Genomic DNA, 17,252 nt, shown 5'->3' with positions numbered 1-17,252 from the left:
GTAAGATAACAGTAAACTTAAAGTATGCCATCGCTGAGACCATCATCATCATCATTAATATCATCATCATCACCATCATTATCATCATCATCACCATCATTAATATCATCATCATCACCATCATCATCATCATCATCACCATCACCATCATCACCATCATCATCATTAATATCATCATCATCACCATCACCATCATTAATATCATCATCATCACCATCACCATCATTAATATCATCATCATCACCATCATTAATATCATCATCATCACCATCGTCATCATCATCATCACCATCATTAATATCATCATCATCACCATCACCATCATCATCACCATCATCATCATTAATATCATCACCATCATCATCACCATCATCATCACCATCATCAGGGGGGTTAAGGCTGTGGGGGGTTAAGGGGGGGGGGTGAAGCAGCTGCTGTCACATGGCGTCACGTGACCAGCTTCCACAGCGTTACGTCTCTGTTTGGTTTATGAAGAAACGCAACGACACCATCCTCGTCACGTGACGTCTCTCCTCGTGACGGAACAACAGCTGGAGAACATGTCATCTCGTCTTGACCCGGTGACACAGAGCTACAGAGCTACAGAGATATAGAGCTACAGAGATAGAGCCATAGAGTTATAGAGCCACAGAGCTATAGAGCCACAGAGCTACAGAGCCACAGAGCTACAGAGATATAGAGCTACAGAGCTACAGAGATATAGAGCTATAGAGATACAGAGCTACAGATATATAGAGCTACAGAGATAGAGCCATAGAGTTATAGAGCCACAGAGCTATAGAGCCACAGAGCTACAGAGATATAGAGCTACAGAGGTATAGAGCTACAGAGATATAGAGCTACAGAGCTACAGAGATATAGAGCTACAGAGATATAGAGATATAGAGCTACAGAGATAGAGCCATAGAGTTATAGAGCCACAGAGCTATAGAGCCACAGAGCTACAGAGCCACAGAGCTACAGAGATATAGAGCTACAGAGGTATAGAGCTATAGAGCTACAGAGCTACAGAGCTACAGAGATATAGAGCTACAGAGATATAGAGCTATAGAGCTACAGAGCTACAGAGCCACAGAGCTACAGAGATATAGAGCTACAGAGATATAGAGCTACAGAGGTATAGAGCTACAGAGATATAGAGCTACAGAGCTACAGAGATATAGAGCTATAGAGATATAGAGATATAGAGTTATAGAGCTATAGAGATAGAGTTATAGAGCTATAGAGCCACAGAGATAGAGCCATAGAGTTATAGAGCCACAGAGCTATAGAGCCACAGAGCTACAGAGATACAGAGCTACAGAGGTATAGAGCTACAGAGCTAGAGCCACAGAGCTACAGAGATATAGAGCTACAGAGATATAGAGCTACAGAGATATAGAGCTACAGAGATATAGAGCTACAGAGATATAGAGCTACAGAGATATAGAGCTACAGAGATAGAGATATAGAGCCACAGAGATATAGAGCTACAGAGATAGAGATATAGAGCTATAGAGCCACAGAGATATAGAGCTACAGAGATATAGAGCTACAGAGATATAGAGCCACAGAGATATAGAGCTCCAGAGCCACAGAGCTATGCTAACGGAGCGGCGCCGCACTCACCAGTCCACCGCGGTCTTGTTCTGCAGGTTCAAGGTGCCGGTCAACGTCCGAGCCGCCAGCTTGATGTTGACCGTGTAGGGAATCATTGTTGCTGAACGGCGCTCGCGCTACATTAATAGTTGTTGTTTACAAGCTGAAACAATAGGTTAGCTTCCGGGGTTCGCCTCTGGTGAGAATTCAAACAGGAAGTGTCGCGGTGTTTGCAAACGGGTCCCCGGGAGGAAACAAAGCCGAACAAAAGGTTCCACATCGGACACTTCGCATTTCTCGGTCCGGAGCCATGTTTCAATGTTAATGAAAATAATGAACTATCTCTACATGATATATGATAACATCAAGAAGACAAGTAAAATGACATTGAGTCATTTACTATTTATACTTCACATTGTAGTCGATATATGTTGGGATTCCAATTTTATTCTGGTGTGTTGAACAGTAACACCAGTTGTGTTGGAAGTCTATCAAACAAATACTAGTTTCCAGCTTTAATCCCAAAGCTTTCCTACCGTTGCTGTATATATGTATATATATACATATATACATGTATATATACATATATATTATATATACATATGTGTATATATATATATATATATATATACATACAGGACTGTCTCAGAAAATTAGAATATTGTGATGAAGTTCTTTATTTTCTGTAATGCAATTAAAAAAACAAAAATGTCATGCATTCTGGATTCATTACAAATCAACTGAAATATTGCAAGCCTTTTATTCTTTTAATATTGCTGATTATGGTTTACAGCTTAAGAAAACTCAAATATCCTATCTCTAAATATTAGAATATCATGAAAAAGTATACTAGTAGGGTATTAAACAAATCACTTGAATTGTCTAATTAACTCGAAACACCTGCAAGGGTTTCCTGAGCCTTGACAAACACTCAGCTGTTATAAATCTTTTTTTTACTTGGTCTGAGGAAATATTAAAATTTTATGAGATAGGATTTTAGAGTTTTCTTAAGCTGTAAACCATAATCAGCAATATTAAAAGAATAAAAGGCTTGCAATATTTCAGTTGATTTGTAATGAATCCAGAATGCATGACATTTTTGTTTTTTTAATTGCATTACAGAAAATAAAGAACTTTATCACAATATTCTAATTTTCTGAGACAGTCCTGTATATATAGAGGAGGGTAGTGGTACCTGTGTTCCTGACCACAGGGGACATGTGTCCCCTTTAGTGCGTTGACACTCATCAGGCGTCTGTTTCCGGAAGGACACGTTTCACAAAGCTTTATTGTACATAAAGTTGATAAACAGCCAACACAGCTCACAGAGTTCAAGGCCAGACATGCGTATAGAACCAGTCTCACATAAGGCATGCCATGAACACAGACCACACACGGCTCCTCGTAGTCCGCCCTCTGTTAGTGGAACCGTCATCCCTCGAGTCCTTGGGACGGTGAAGCCACAGAACAACTCACACTGTGATCTGACAGAATAAAGACGTATAAACTGTTGGACATCTTGTTTTCAGTCTCTTGTAGAAAATCACTGAACTTTCATCTCAAACTTTCACCATTTGAATAAAACCGGCTGCTACAAAAATATCAAGAGCACCAAATGAAAAGCAGAGTGTGGAAGGACGTTACGTCCTTTGTTCAGAAAGAGAAAATACTTTTACAGACGTAAACATTGTTTTATACACGCCACCATCTACGAGAAGAATACCAACATCACAACCGCAAGCATCAGGCCCACGCAGCTCCACGGACACGAGGAATGTGTCGCCATCTTTTCATCCCAAGCTTGAGGTCCCAGATCTCCAGGGGGTGAACGGCCTGTGGGACCGAAAGTCTCAGAGTCCAAGAGTCTCAGAGTCCAAGAGTCCAAGAGTCCAAGAGTCCCAGAGTCTGTCGAGCACTTTTTTCCTCTTCGGTGAAAAGGTTCAGTCAGGTCAAGTTTTTATTTGTTTTGCATCTGTGGCGTCGTCATAACAGACGAGAAGAAGCTGCCGATTGGTTGGGTGATCAGAAGCCGTCCAGTCCGGTTCCTTCATCACGTCAACAAGACTGAACACAACAAACAAACACGCTAAGAGAAGACATGCAACAGAACACGACCACAAAGAAACCTTCAACGTCGGGCTCGCTGCTCAACTCGTATCGGTGGTCCGGTTAGGGTTAACTAGTATATGAAGTCTGGTTGGTTAGGGTTAACTAGTATATGAAGTCTGGTTGATTAGGGTTAACTAGTATATGACGTCTGGTTGGTTAGGGTTAACTAGTATATGAAGTCTGGTTGGTTAGGGTTAACTAGTATATGAAGTCTGGTTGATTAGGGTTAACTAGTATATGACGTCTGGTTGGTTAGGGTTAACTAGTATATGAAGTCTGGTTGGTTAGGGTTAACTAGTATATGAAGTCTGGTTGGTTAGGGTTAACTAGTATATGACATCTGGTTGGTTAGGGTTAACTAGTATAAGAAGTCTGGTTGGTTAGGGTTAACTAGTATACGACGTCTGGTTGGTTAGGGTTAACTAGTATACAAAGTCTGGTTGGTTAGGGTTAACTAGTATACAAAGTCTGGTTGGTTAGGGTTAACTAGTATACGACGTCTGGTTGGTTAGGGTTAACTAGTATATGAAGTCTGGTTGGTTAGGGTTAACTAGTATATGACATCTGGTTGGTTAGGGTTAACTAGTATATGACGTCTGGTTGGTTAGGGTTAACTAGTATATGAAGTCTGGTTGGTTAGGGTTAACTAGTATATCAAGTCTGGTTGGTTAGGGTTAACTAGTATACGAAGTCTGGTTGGTTAGGGTTAACTAGTATACGAAGTCTGGTTGGTTAGGGTTAACTAGTATATCAAGTCTGGTTGGTTAGGGTTAACTAGTATATCAAGTCTGGTTGGTTAGGGTTAACTAGTATACGAAGTCTGGTTGGTTAGGGTTAACTAGTATATGAAGTCTGGTTGGTTAGGGTTAACAAGTATATGAAGTCTGATTGGTTAGGGTTAACTAGTATATGACGTCTGATTGGTTAGGGTTAACTAGTATATGACGTCTGGTTGGTTAGGGTTAAGTATGTTGTATATGTAGATACTGTGGTCTTCCTCATGTAGATACGGTGGTCTTCCTCATGTAGATACGGTGGTCTTCCTCATGTAGACATGGTGGTCTTCCTCATGTAGATACGGTGGTCTTCCTCATGTAGATACGGTGGTCTTCCTCATGTAGACATGGTGGTCTTCCTCATGTAGATACGGTGGTCTTCCCCATGTAGATACTGTGGTCTTCCTCATGTAGATACGGTGGTCTTCCCCATGTAGTTACGGTGGTCTTCCTCATGTAGATACTGTGGTCTTCCTCATGTAGATACTCTGGTCTTCCTCATGTAGATACGGTGGTCTTCCTCATGTAGATACGGTGGTCTTCCTCATGTAGATACTCTGGTCTTCCTCATGTAGATACGGTGGTCTTCTTCATGTAGATACGGTGGTCTTCCTCATGTAGACATGGTGGTCTTCCTCATGTAGATACGGTGGTCTTCCTCATGTAGATACTCTGGTCTTCCTCATGTAGATACGGTGGTCTTCCTCATGTAGATACGGTGGTCTTCCTCATGTAGATACTGTAGTCTTCCCCATGTAGATACTGTGGTCTTCCTCATGTAGATACGGTGGTCTTCCTCATGTAGATACGGTGGTCTTCCTCATGTAGATACTCTGGTCTTCCTCATGTAGATACGGTGGTCTTCCCCATGTAGATACTGTGGTCTTCCTCATGTAGATACGGTGGTCTTCCTCATGTAGATTCTCTGGTCTTCCTCATGTAGATACGGTGGTCTTCCTCATGTAGATACGGTGGTCTTCCTCATGTAGATACGGTGGTCTTCCTCATGTAGATACGGTGGTCTTCCTCATGTAGATACAGTAGTCATCCTCATGTAGATACTCTGGTCTTCCTCATGTAGATACTGTGGTCTTCCTCATGTAGATACGGTGGTCTTCCCCATGTAGATACTGTGGTCTTCCTCATGTAGATACTGTGGTCTTCCCCATGTAGATACGGTGGTCTTCCTCATGTAGATACGGTGGTCTTCCTCATGTAGATACGGTGGTCTTCCCCATGTAGATACTGTGGTCTTCCTCATGTAAATACGGTGGTCTTCCTCATGTAGATACTCTGGTCTTCCCCATGTAGATACGGTGGTCTTCCTCATGTAGATACGGTGGTCTTCCTCATGTAGATACTGTGGTCTTCCCCATGTAGATACGGTGGTCTTCCTCATGTAGATACTCTGGTCTTCCTCATGTAGATACGGTGGTCTTCCTCATGTAGATACGGTGGTCTTCCTCATGTAGATACTCTGGTCTTCCTCATGTAGATACGGTGGTCTTCCTCATGTAGATACGGTGGTCTTCCCCATGTAGATACTGTGGTCTTCCTCATGTAGATACGGTGGTCTTCCTCATGTAGATACGGTGGTCTTCCCCATGTAGATACGGTGGTCTTCCTCATGTAGATACTGTGGTCTTCCTCATGTAGATACGGTGGTCTTCCTCATGTAGATACGGTGGTCTTCCTCATGTAGATACGGTGGTCTTCCTCATGTAGATACGGTGGTCTTCCTCATGTAGATACTCTGGTCTTCCCCATGTAGATACTGTAGTCTTCCTCATGTAGATACGGTGGTCTTCCTCATGTAGATACAGTGGTCTTCCCCATGTAGATACGGTGGTCTTCCTCATGTAGATACTCTGGTCTTCCTCATGTAGATACGGTGGTCTTCCTCATGTAGATACGGTGGTCTTCCTCATGTAGATACGGTGGTCTTCCTCATGTAGATACTCTGGTCTTCCTCATGTAGATACGGTGGTCTTCCTCATGTAGATACGGTGGTCTTCCTCATGTAGATACGGTGGTCTTCCCCATGTAGATACTGTGGTCTTCCTCATGTAGATACTCTGGTCTTCCCCATGTAGATACTGTAGTCTTCCTCATGTAGATACTCTGGTCTTCCTCATGTAGATACGGTGGTCTTCCTCATGTAGATACTCTGGTCTTCCCCATGTAGATACTGTGGTCTTCCTCATGTAGATACGGTGGTCTTCCTCATGTAGATACGGTGGTCTTCCTCATGTAGATACGGTGGTCTTCCCCATGTATATACGGTGGTCTTCCTCATGTAGATACGGTGGTCTTCCTCATGTAGATACGGTGGTCTTCCCCATGTAGATACTGTGGTCTTCCTCATGTAGATACTCTGGTCTTCCTCATGTAGATACGGTGGTCTTCCCCATGTAGATACTCTGGTCTTCCCCATGTAGATACTGTGGTCTTCCTCATGTAGATACTCTGGTCTTCCTCATGTAGATACGGTGGTCTTCCTCATGTAGATACGGTGGTCTTCCTCATGTAGATACGGTGGTCTTCCTCATGTAGATACTCTGGTCTTCCTCATGTAGATACGGTGGTCTTCCTCATGTAGATACTCTGGTCTTCCTCATGTAGATACGGTGGTCTTCCTCATGTAGATACTGTGGTCTTCCTCATGTAGATACGGTGGTCTTCCCCATGTAGATACGGTGGTCTTCCTCATGTAGATACGGTGGTCTTCCTCATGTAGATACGGTGGTCTTCCTCATGTAGATACGGTGGTCTTCCTCATGTAGATACTCTGGTCTTCCTCATGTAGATACGGTGGTCGTCCTCATGTAGATACGGTGGTCTTCCTCATGTAGATACTCTGGTCTTCCTCATGTAGATACGGTGGTCTTCCTCATGTAGATACGGTGGTCTTCCTCATGTAGATACGGTGGTCTTCCTCATGTAGATACTCTGGTCTTCCTCATATAGATACTGTGGTCTTCCTCATGTAGATACGGTGGTCTTCCTCATGTAGATACGGTGGTCTTCCTCATGCTGATACTGTGATCCTCTGGTCCTCACCGTGTTCTCCTCCCTGTGCTGCTGTCCCATATTCCTGGTTCTTTTCTCACATCTAAATATAGACTTTCAAGAGAGACACATATAAATGAATTAATGTCGTCTGGCAGCCGCGTGGAGATGAAGAGACGTGTCAGCGTCTCTGGAATGTGTACGAGTCACAGGGGGGGGGGGGGGGGGCTCGGTGTCGGGGCCACTGGTCACACTGGCCCCTCAGTCAAGGCCTCCAGCGGGAGGCTGCTGGCGTGGTCCGTGGGCTGCGGGGGGTCCTGGGGGTGCGAGGGCGAGTGGGCGGCGGCCTCCAGGCTGGCGTAGGGCAGGTGGCAGTCCGGGTGCAGGAAGGGGGGGTAGTGCTGGCGGTAGCAGACGTAGGCGAACAGCAGCCCGACCACGCCGCCCACGAAGGCGTCTGCAGAGGACAGGAAGCTCCACATTTAATAGACTGGATGCATTACACTTGTCCGTCCCCCCCCCCCCCTCATGCTCCATCCAACTAACCAACACCGTGACGGAGCTGTCTCCCACCCCCCCCCACCCCCCCTCATGCTCCATCCAACTAACCAACACCGTGACGGAGCTGCCCCCCCTCCCCCCCTGCCACTTGATAAACTGAAGCTTGTAATTATAATTTTCTTCCCAGGCTGCTGTCGTCTGAGGACGGTTACTGGCGCTCTGCTTCAGCAGCCAGAAACAGACAGAAAACAGACAGAAAACAGATGGAAACAGACAGAAACAGACGGAAACAGACAGAAAACAGACAGAAAACAGACGGAAACAGACGGAAACAGACAGAAAACAGACAGAAAACAGACAGAAACAGACAGAAACAGACGGAAACAGACAGAAAACAGACAGAAAACAGACAGAAAACAGACGGAAACAGACGGAAACAGACAGAAACAGACAGAAAACAGACAGAAAACAGACGGAAACAGACAGACCTTGCCAGTGGTGTTTGTAGTCACAGGTCCGGGACAGAGCGATCATGACGGCGCTGTAGAGCGGCAGCACCGCGGCACAGAGGCGCCAGCTCCGTCCTCGCCCTCCGTCCGTGAAACACTGCAGCTTCCCCGCCAGGTAGAAGGAGGTGAAGCCGAGGCCGGAGAACGCGACTGGCGGAGGAGAAGAGGGAGGACGAAGAGAAGGGGGGAGGGCGGAGGTGAAGCCTTACAGCATCCTGGTCCTCTGGTGGTCCAGCACAGAGACCAGGTCTCAGGGACCTGGTCTCAGGGACCTGGTCTCGGGGACCAGGTCTCGGGGACCTGGTCTCGGGGACCTGGTCTCAGGGACCAGGTCTCGGGGACCCGTACTCACAGGAGGAGTGGCTGCTGGGGAAGCTCTTGCGGCCCTCGGAGACCAGATCCGGCTCCCCGGTGCACAGCATCTTCTCATTCACTTGACCGTCTGGGAAGCAGCGCTGGAAGTAGTCGGGCCGGGGCCTGAGGACCAGAACCGGACCAATGAGGACCAGAACACGACTGATGAGGACCAGAACCGGACCAATGAGGACCAGAACACGACTGATGAGGACCAGAACATGACCAATGAGGACCAGAACACGACCGATGAGGACCAGAACACGACCAATGAGGACCAGAACACGACCAATGAGGACCAGAACACGACCGATGAGGACCAGAACACGACCAATGAGGACCAGAACACGACTAATGAGGACCAGAACACGACCAATGAGGACCAGAACATGACTGATGAGGACCAAAGAATTCCATCCAATTGAAAACTATGAACTGCTCGTCAACCTAGTTGAGAACATGAGAGGCTCAGAGAGGAAGCTTCATGAATGAGGCTTCAGCTTCATGAATGAAGGCTTCAGCTTCATGAATGAGGCTTCAGCTTCATGAATGAAGGCTTCAGCTTCATGAATGAAGGCTTCAGCTTCATGAATGAGGCTTCAGCTTCATGAATGAAAGCTTCATGAATGAAGGCTTCAGCTTCATGAATGAGGCTTCAGCTTCATGAATGAAAGCTTCAGCTTCATGAATGAGGCTTCAGCTTCATGAATGAAAGCTTCAGCTTCATGAATGAGGCTTCAGCTTCATGAATGAGGCTTCAGCTTCATGAAGGCTTCAGGAGGTTCACGTACCTGCCAACAATCAACTTGATGGTATTGGTGAAGACTCCGTTGAGGGCGAGGGCCAGAGACACCGCTGGAGAGACACAGTCACATCCTACTGGTAAGACAGCTCTACCCAGAGGAATAGAGCGCTGCTACAGAGCGCTGCTACAGAGAGCTGCTACAGAGAGCTTCTACAGAGAGCTTCTACAGAGCGCTGCTACAGAGAGCTGCTACAGAGAGCTGCTACAGAGAGCTGCTACAGAGCGCTGCTACAGAGAGCTGCTACAGAGCTCTGCTACAGAGAGCTGCTACAGAGCTCTGCTACAGAGCGCTGCTACAGAGAGCTGCTACAGAGCGCTGCTACAGAGAGCTGCTACAGAGAGCTGCTACAGAGCGCTGCTGCTGAGCTGCTACAGAGCGCTGCTACAGAGAGCTGCTACAGAGCGCTGCTACAGAGAGCTGCTACAGAGAGCTGCTACAGAGAGCTGCTACAGAGAGCTGCTACAGAGCGCTGCTACAGAGAGCTGCTACAGAGCGGCGGCTCTGCAGAGCGGCGGTGCGGTGGATTCAGCATCGGGTTCTGGCAGGTTGCCAATCTTCTGATGTAAGACACAAATTAAAGAGCCAATTATCTTCATGGGAGTTCCCCTTGGCGCTCCACAGGTGGCCGTCAGGATTTATGTGTTCGGTCTTGGAGAGAATAAAAGTGGGCGTGTATCTCTTCTGTGATTGGTCCTCCTCATCCATCCAGAGGGAGCCGCCTGGACTCAACGCTGCGTCAGGACAACGGCTCCCTGCCGCTCTATGTTCCTCCGTCGATGTTGATCTGTACGACTCGACGGCGGTAAGGAGAAACTCTACGGAGCGCTTTGAGTCCTGATGCTCCAGCAGACCAGAGGTCACATGACAAAACACCAACAATATGAAGATGCAAGCGTTCACTTCCAGACTCCTCCAGCAGGGGCAGTGACCACAGCAACACACTGAAGGCGTCACGTACCTAAACACGCCTCCTTGAGCTCCGTCCGGTCCGTCCGCTGAATGATCTTCACCACGAAGATCACCGCCAGAGGGGTGAGGAAGGAAATGGCCTGAGAGGACATGGAGACAGGGACGTGACTCTAGAGATGCTCTACAAAGACATGGAAGTGACTCTAGAGATGCTCTACAAAGACAGGGACGTGACTCTAGAGATGCTCTACAAAGACAGAGATGTGACTCTAAAGATGCTCTACAAAGACAGGGATGTGACTCTTGAGATGCTCTACAAAGACAGGGATGTGACTCTAGAGATGCTCTACAAAGACATGGAAGTTACTCTAGAGATGCTCTACAAAGACAGAGATGTGACTCTAGAGATGCTCTACAAAGACAGAGATGTGACTCTAGAGATGCTCTACAAAGACAGGGATGTGACTCTTGAGATGCTCTACAAAGACAGGGATGTGACTCTAGAGATGCTCTACAAAGACATGGAAGTGACTCTAGAGATGCTCTACAAAGACAGGGATGTGACTCTTGAGATGCTCTACAAAGACAGGGATGTGACTCTAGAGATGCTCTACAAAGACATGGAAGTGACTCTAGAGATGCTCTACAAAGACAGGGATGTGACTCTAGAGATGCTCTACAAAGACATGCAAGTGACTCTAGAGATGCTCTACAAAGACAGGGATGTGACTCTTGAGATGCTCTACAAAGACAGGGATGTGACTCTAGAGATGCTCTACAAAGACATGGAAGTGACTCTAGAGATGCTCTACAAAGACATGGAAGTGACTCTAGAGATGCTCTACAAAGACAGGGATGTGACTCTTGAGATGCTCTACAAAGACAGGGATGTGACTCTAGAGATGCTCTACAAAGACATGGAAGTGACTCTAGAGATGCTCTACAAAGACAGGGACGTGACTCTAGAGATGCTCTACAAAGACAGGGATGTGACTCTAGAGATGCTCTACAAAGACAGGGAAGTTACTCTAGAGATGCTCTACAAAGACAGGGAAGTGACTCTAGAGATGCTCTACAAAGACAGGGAAGTGACTCTAGATATGCTCTACAAAGACAGGGATGTGACTCTAGAGATGCTCTACAAAGACAGGGAAGTGACTCTAGAGATGCTCTACAAAGACAGGGATGTGACTCTAGAGATGCTCTACAAAGACAGGGAAGTGACTCTAGAGATGCTCTACAAAGACAGGGATGTGACTCTAGAGATGCTCTACAAAGACATGGAAGTGACTCTAGAGATGCTCTACAAAGACATGGAAGTGACTCTAGAGATGCTCTACAAAGACAGGGAAGTGACTCTAGAGATGCTCTACAAAGACAGGGATGTGACTCTAGAGATGCTCTACAAAGACAGGGATGTGACTCTAGAGATGCTCTACAAAGACAGGGAAGTGACTCTAGAGATGCTCTACAAAGACAGGGAAGTGACTCTAGAGATGCTCTACAAAGACAGGGAAGTGACTCTAGAGATGCTCTACAAAGACAGGGAAGTGACTCTAGAGATGCTCTACAAAGACAGGGATGTGACTCTTGAGATGCTCTACAAAGACAGGGATGTGACTCTTGAGATGCTCTACAAAGACAGGGATGTGACTCTAGAGATGCTCTACAAAGACAGGGATGTGACTCTAGAGATGCTCTACAAAGACAGGGATGTGACTCTAGAGATGCTCTACAAAGACATGGAAGTGACTCTAGAGATGCTCTCCAAAGACAGGGAAGTGACTCTAGAGATGCTCTACAAAGACAGGGAAGTGACTCTAGAGATGCTCTACAAAGACAGGGATGTGACTCTAGAGATGCTCTACAAAGACAGGGAAGTGACTCTAGAGATGCTCTACAAAGACAGGGATGTGACTCTAGAGATGCTCTACAAAGACAGGGATGTGACTCTAGAGATGCTCTACAAAGACAGGGATGTGACTCTAGAGATGCTCTACAAAGACAGGGATGTGACTCTAGAGATGCTCTACAAAGACAGGGAAGTGACTCTAGAGATGCTCTACAAAGACAGGGATGTGACTCTAGAGATGCTCTACAAAGACAGGGAAGTGACTCTAGAGATGCTCTACAAAGACAGGGATGTGACTCTTGAGATGCTCTACAAAGACAGGGATGTGACTCTAGAGATGCTCTCCAAAGACAGGGATGTGACTCTAGAGATGCTCTACAAAGACATGGAAGTGACTCTAGAGATGCTCTCCAAAGACAGGGATGTGACTCTAGAGATGCTCTACAAAGACAGGGATGTGACTCTAGAGATGCTCTACAAAGACAGGGATGTGACTCTTGAGATGCTCTACAAAGACAGGGATGTGACTCTAGAGATGCTCTCCAAAGACAGGGATGTGACTCTAGAGATGCTCTACAAAGACAGGGATGTGACTCTAGAGATGCTCTACAAAGACAGGGATGTGACTCTAGAGATGCTCTACAAAGAAAGGGATGTGACTCTAGAGATGCTCTACAAAGACAGGGATGTGACTCTAGAGATGCTCTACAAAGACAGGGATGTGACTCTAGAGATGCTCTACAAAGACATGGAAGTGACTCTAGAGATGCTCTACAAAGACAGGGAAGTGACTCTAGAGATGCTCTACAAAGACAGGGAAGTGACTCTAGAGATGCTCTACAAAGACAGGGATGTGACTCTAGAGATGCTCTACAAAGACATGGAAGTGACTCTAGAGATGCTCTACAAAGACATGGAAGTGACTCTAGAGATGCTCTACAAAGACAGGGATGTGACTCTAGAGATGCTCTACAAAGACATGGAAGTGACTCTTGAGATGCTCTACAAAGACAGGGAAGTGACTCTAGAGATGCTCTACAAAGACAGGGATGTGACTCTATGTGTATCTCCGTAAAGAGTGTCGACTTAGTGCAGTGACATGTGTGAGAAGACGAATGCATGCAGAGGAAGTGGTACTCACGAACATGACCCTCTTGGGGATGTGGTCTGACTCCACCAGAGGGTTCCGGTAGAGCCACAGCTCCTCTGGCTGAATCACTCGCTCAAAGGGCTCCAGGAACTCTGTGAACCTGCAGCAGGAGCAGAGGACAGGGTCAGCCCCTCCTCCCTTCAGCCTGATGCCTCCAGGAAGCATCCACTGACCCTGAGACCCGAGGGGGGGTCCGTTCACAGGGACGCATCCATGATCACCCTCACTGAGCGGCAACCAATCAGCATCCTCCCTGGATCTGAGCGGGAACCAACTAGCACCCTCCCCCGGCCCTGACGCGACCTTGACCTCAACAAAGTCAACAAACAACTCCAGCGGCCGCTCCGCTGCTCGGTGGAGAGAAATGTAGATATATATATATATATATATAGATATGCAGATATGTATTGTGGCAGCTGGCTCTAATTTGGCCTCGGCTGCTGGTGATTTGCAATCAGTCAGCAGCCGAGGCCGCGCTCATAAAAGCTCTCAGTGGAGAGTGGAGGAGAGAGTGAGCAGAGGCACAGGTTTTGCGGTCTGCTCGGTGTGTGTCTGGCCAAAATAAAAGATGTCATTGAGCGAAACCTCTCTGTGCCTGGCTGGTCCTTGGTGCTGGTGGGGGAAACCCACGGGTAGCGGCGTCGGTCCTGCTACATGTATATATGTAGATATATAGAATAGATATATAGATATGTAGATATATAGATATGCAGATATGTAGATATATAGATATATAGCAGCTGGTCCCAGACCTGCTGCTCCAGTGGAACGAGTAGCCTGTAAGCTAACTGCAGAGGATGGAGCTGATCTGAGAGCTGCTGTTATTATTAAGCTGCTCAGCAACACATTTCTCAGTAATTTTGGAAACAGCAGGAAGAAAAGTGATTGGCTGATAATTAGAGACATCGTGGAATCTCTTGACTGAAGGATGGGTTGCTATGGCCGACGTCCATCTGGGAACACACGCTGCCTCAGAGAGAAATCCACACGTCTGATCGGCTGAGCGAGTCTTTGAGTTTCTTTGGAAAAAAAGTCAGTTCCATAAATAACTTTGGCCCTGGAGTTGTTGAGTGAGCCCAGAACTCTGACAGCAGAACAGAGACGTGTTGAACAGAGGGGGGGGGGGGATCTTCATCACTGGGACAGGATCCAGTTTCCAAGGCGACAACTTTAAAACCTCGTGGAGAACTTTATGGACATGTGATGAGACGACGCAGTTACAGGTGACCCTCCTGAGACGTGGTCATGTTCAGATGAGTCGGAATGAAAAGGCCTGGCGTGGTCCTGTTCCTTTCTACTTTTGGAGTGTTTGTACCCGATCTCCTGGAGCCAATCAATCCCCTTCAAAGGATCCGCCTGGGCTCCAGTTCCTTTCTGCCTCCTCTCCTCTTTATGAAAAGTAGGACTCCAGCGTGGTCTCCGGTGCACTTTGAGGGCCTCCGGCTCCGAAAGAGTCCGAATGAATCACGGCTGTCATGCACCGCTCCGTGACGACCACCGGGTCGCCGTGGAGGCGGGGCGCACCGCTCCGTGACGACCACCGGGTCGTCGTCCCTAAAGCTCCGAGACCACGTCAGCGTCGGAGGGTCTTTCACATTCTGGCCCGCTTCAATGCAAAAACATGGAAGACACAAAGAATCGTCCAATGAGGAGCGACAACCCGGCAGGAGCTCCTCCCTCCAGTGGAGACCCGCCCTCTACACGGCCCCGATGAAGAGGAGGAGCTTCATCTTCAACGGCCGCTCCGTCTGACTCCATGTCCGCCGTCTGTCCTCTGTCTGCTGTTCCTGAGCCGCTCTGTCACAACGTGCCGAGGCTCAGGCTGAGAGCTGATTGGACCACGGACCCTCGGGGGAGGGATGCTGGTCAGGATTGGTTTTGCTCCGGACTGCAGAGACAGTGAAGGAGCGGCCATCTTGTTCTCTGTTTCTGTGCTCGAAGAAACAACCTGTGACCATGCAGCTGATCAGCTGGTCCCCATGGTGATGGTGGTGATGGTGATGATGATAATGATGATGATGATGTGTGACATGTTCTTATTTATTGTTGTGGCTTGGAGGTTTCCATAACTCAATGGCAACTGAGCCCGATGTGGGTCTCCAGAGCGGCGTCGTGGTCTTTGGTCTGATCCCTGCAGGCCGTGTGATCCTGTTAAACACACACACACACGTGCACACACACACACACACAGCTGCACTACTTAGCCCGTGGACGGGGAGTAACGACACTGTGCACACAGACGCCGATGAGGATGAGTTCTTCTTCTGTTTCTCATCGATGCTCAAAACCTCCAGAGGATGGACCATCATGAAGAATGTGTTTCTGTTTGAAGGCTGAGAGGGACGAGAGTATCACGAGTATCACCAGAGTATCACACGAGTATCACCAGAGTATCACCAGAGTATCAACAGAGTATCAACAGAGTATCACACGAGTATCACACGAGTATCAACAGAGTATCAACAGAGTATCACACGAGTATCACCAGAGTATCACACGAGTATCACACGAGTATCACCAGAGTATCACACGAGTATCACCAGAGTATCACACGAGTATCACGAGTATCACCAGAGTATCACACGAGTATCACGAGTATCACCAGAGTATCACACGAGTATCACCAGAGTATCACGAGTATCTCGAGGTTAATAATGATACAAACATTCTGGACTGCACATCGTGATCTTCGTTCATCGTGTCGTCACACTGACGTGAAGTTTGATTTGCAACCTGTTACCACGTCTGTCCAGCAGGCTCTACAAACACACACACACACACACACACGCACACACACACACACACACGCAAACACACACACACGCAAACACACACGCACACACACACGCATGCACACACAGAATGAACACAGACTATGCACACACACGATGCACACACACGCACACAAACGCACACACACACACGCAAACACACCCACACACACACACACGCAGACACACACACGCATGCACACACACACACACACACACACACACACACACACACACACACACGTACACGTCATCGGCCGGATGTCAGACTCCCAGACTTTGTCATACTTACACGAAAACTCCGAACAGTAGGACCCGGATGCCGCCCTCCAGAGCCAGCTGGCGCGCGCTCCTCCTCCGGTCCGCGCGCGACGCGTTCATGGTGCGGGAGGTGATCCGCCGAGTGAGGAGACAAAGGCGGCGGAGGGAGGGAGGGAGGGAGGGAGGGAGCACCTCCTCTTCACGTGCAGTCCCGCTCAGGAAACACAGCGCGTGCTCCTCATCACCGCGACTCCATCGCGACTCACGACACCTGAAGCGGTCTTATTCACCCCCTCCTCCTCCTCCTCTCTCCTTCTCGTCTGCTCCTCCTCTCTTCTTCTCTTCTGTCCTACCTCCTGCTCCTCTCTCCTTCTCTTCTCCCCTCCTCCTCCTCTCTTCTCTTCTTCTCTTCTTCTGTCCTCCTTCCTCCTCCTCCTCTCTCCTTCTCTTCTCCCCCTCCTCCTCTCTTCTTCTCTTCTCTTCTTCTGTCCTCTCTCCTCCTCCTCCTCCTCTTCTCTCCTTTTATCCTGTCCTCTCTTCTCCTGCTCCTCCTCTCTCCTCCTCTCCTCCTCTCTTCTCTTCTTCTCTTCTTCTGTCCTCCCTCCTCCTCCTCTCTCCTTTTATCCTGTCCTCTCTTCTCCTCCTC

The 17,252-nt window shown here is 47.6% G+C and overlaps 2 protein-coding genes across 2 annotated transcripts in view; both read right to left on the bottom strand.

Moving 5' to 3' along the window:
* Positions 1-1,817, bottom strand: part of wdr11 (WD repeat domain 11) — a 66,089-nt gene extending 64,272 nt beyond the window's left edge. Inside the window, exon 1 of the mRNA XM_056436312.1 lies at positions 1,630-1,817. Within this exon, the coding sequence (XP_056292287.1) occupies positions 1,630-1,715 (86 nt within the window). The 5' untranslated portion in view covers positions 1,716-1,817. The remainder of the gene's footprint in view (positions 1-1,629) is intronic.
* A 5,924-nt stretch (positions 1,818-7,741) lies between these two features.
* On the bottom strand, positions 7,742-16,726 carry plpp4 (phospholipid phosphatase 4). The gene is made up of 7 exons (XM_056435789.1): positions 16,638-16,726; positions 13,566-13,674; positions 10,622-10,712; positions 9,649-9,712; positions 8,856-8,980; positions 8,483-8,653; positions 7,742-7,950 (listed from the first exon to the last, which is right to left on the bottom strand). The coding sequence occupies exons 1-7, from the start codon at positions 16,724-16,726 to the stop codon at positions 7,742-7,744; spliced, it is 858 nt and encodes a 285-aa protein (XP_056291764.1).
* Positions 16,727-17,252: the final 526 nt, after the last annotated feature.

The sequence above is a fragment of the Pseudoliparis swirei genome, chromosome 17 (genome assembly GCF_029220125.1).
Source record: "Pseudoliparis swirei isolate HS2019 ecotype Mariana Trench chromosome 17, NWPU_hadal_v1, whole genome shotgun sequence".
Classification (NCBI taxonomy): Eukaryota; Metazoa; Chordata; class Actinopteri; order Perciformes; family Liparidae; genus Pseudoliparis; species Pseudoliparis swirei.
The sequence above is the reverse complement of the archived record's forward strand: the minus strand, read 5'-3'. Positions and strand labels throughout refer to the sequence as shown.

Coding starts and splice junctions, on each gene's coding strand:
- plpp4 (XM_056435789.1), bottom strand. CDS start 16,726: ATGAACGCGTCGCGCGCGGACCGGAGGAGGAGCGCGCGCCAGCTGGCT. Junction 10,713..13,565: donor TCCCCAAGAGGGTCATGTTC/GTGAGTACCACT, acceptor ATGTCCTCTCAG/GCCATTTCCTTCCTCACCCC. Junction 8,654..8,855: donor CCCCAGCAGCCACTCCTCCT/GTGAGTACGGGT, acceptor CTCCTCCGCCAG/TCGCGTTCTCCGGCCTCGGC.